This window comes from Poromitra crassiceps, assembly GCF_964638095.1.
Source record: "Poromitra crassiceps genome assembly, chromosome: 3".
Lineage (NCBI taxonomy): Eukaryota > Metazoa > Chordata > Actinopteri > Beryciformes > Melamphaidae > Poromitra > Poromitra crassiceps.
Window position 1 is genome coordinate 84,059,629 of NC_139625.1, and position 1,140 is coordinate 84,060,768.

General features: G+C 49.9%; 1 protein-coding gene across 1 annotated transcript in view; it reads right to left on the reverse strand.

Moving 5' to 3' along the window:
* LOC310773619 (apoptosis-stimulating of p53 protein 1-like) overlaps positions 1-854 on the reverse strand; it is a 78,205-nt gene extending 77,351 nt beyond the window's left edge. Inside the window, exon 1 of the mRNA XM_083633540.1 lies at positions 741-854. Coding sequence (XP_083489666.1) covers positions 741-749 — 9 coding nt within the window. The 5' untranslated portion in view covers positions 750-854. The remainder of the gene's footprint in view (positions 1-740) is intronic.
* Between the last annotated feature and the right edge of the window lie 286 nt (positions 855-1,140).

The following is a 1,140-nucleotide window of genomic DNA, read 5'->3' on the forward strand; positions in this document are numbered from 1 at the left end:
TGCTCTCGCCTGCTTTCCGTTGCAGTAGTTAAGTAGTTTATTTTGTTTAATTACGTGAACATGTGGTGCAGAACATGTAGCACTAAAGGGACAGAGGAGGAGCACTCGTTGATGAATTGATCGTTTAGAGGTGGGGGGCAAATTGAATTGGTATTTTCATCAGCACCATTCAGACCAGCAGACAGGAAAGCACGGGTTCTGCTCGCCTCACGCCCCGTATTATCTTGTACGGAAAGAAAGTGACTCAAAAACTCGGTAACATGTGTCAAGTTAACTTTGCCTTGGCTTTGGGCGAAGCCAAACATTTGATAGAACATTAATTTATACCACAACTTACGAAGCAGAAATGCTATTCACCAAGTAGCGTTCTGTTTCAATTAAATCGACAGAGTCACCGCCCACAGCGCTGCGTGCTGCTATGAGACACGGGCGTTCTTATTTATGGTTGTTTTATGAGATAACTTGGATGTGTGGCGGTTTGACGGGTACTGGCCTTTATATGCTGGTCGCTTAAAGTTTGGCTCGTCTTCATTTAAAAGTCACGGCGCATATCAGGGCTAATTGGCTTCAACTGCCGTTAAACTTGACACAAACACACAAACACAGTCACATGTTCTTCTAGGGAGGCAAATCATCCCCACACTGATGCAACGGTCATAATGCTGTGGTGTTGTGCTACCAGGGTCAAATGCAATCAAATATTAGCCGTTGAATGCGTTTCATCATGAGGGGAAACTCACCGGCAACATGCCTGCTGGTCTATCCCGTCAAATAGCCTAACTGCTGCCTGGCCCTGCTCCTCTGATGGAGGTGGTAAAGTGCTCTAGATCCAGACTTCTGCCCGTTACACTGTCTTCTCCTCTGCTTCAGTTGCGTCTGTTCCTCCAGATAGAGAGACTCTGCCCTGTTCTCTCTCTGTCTCTCATTTCCCCTCTCTCTCCCTCTCTCTCTCTCTCTCCCTCCCCTTCCCCTCTCTCCCTCCCTCCCCCTCTCTCTCTCCCTCCCTCCCCTTCCCCTCTCTCTCCCTCCTTTCCCCTCTCTCCCTCCCTTCCCCTCTCTCCCCCCCTTCCCCTCTCCCTCCCTCCCCCTCCCCTCTCTCTCTCTCCCTCCCTCCCCTTCCCCTCTCTCTCCCTCCTTTCC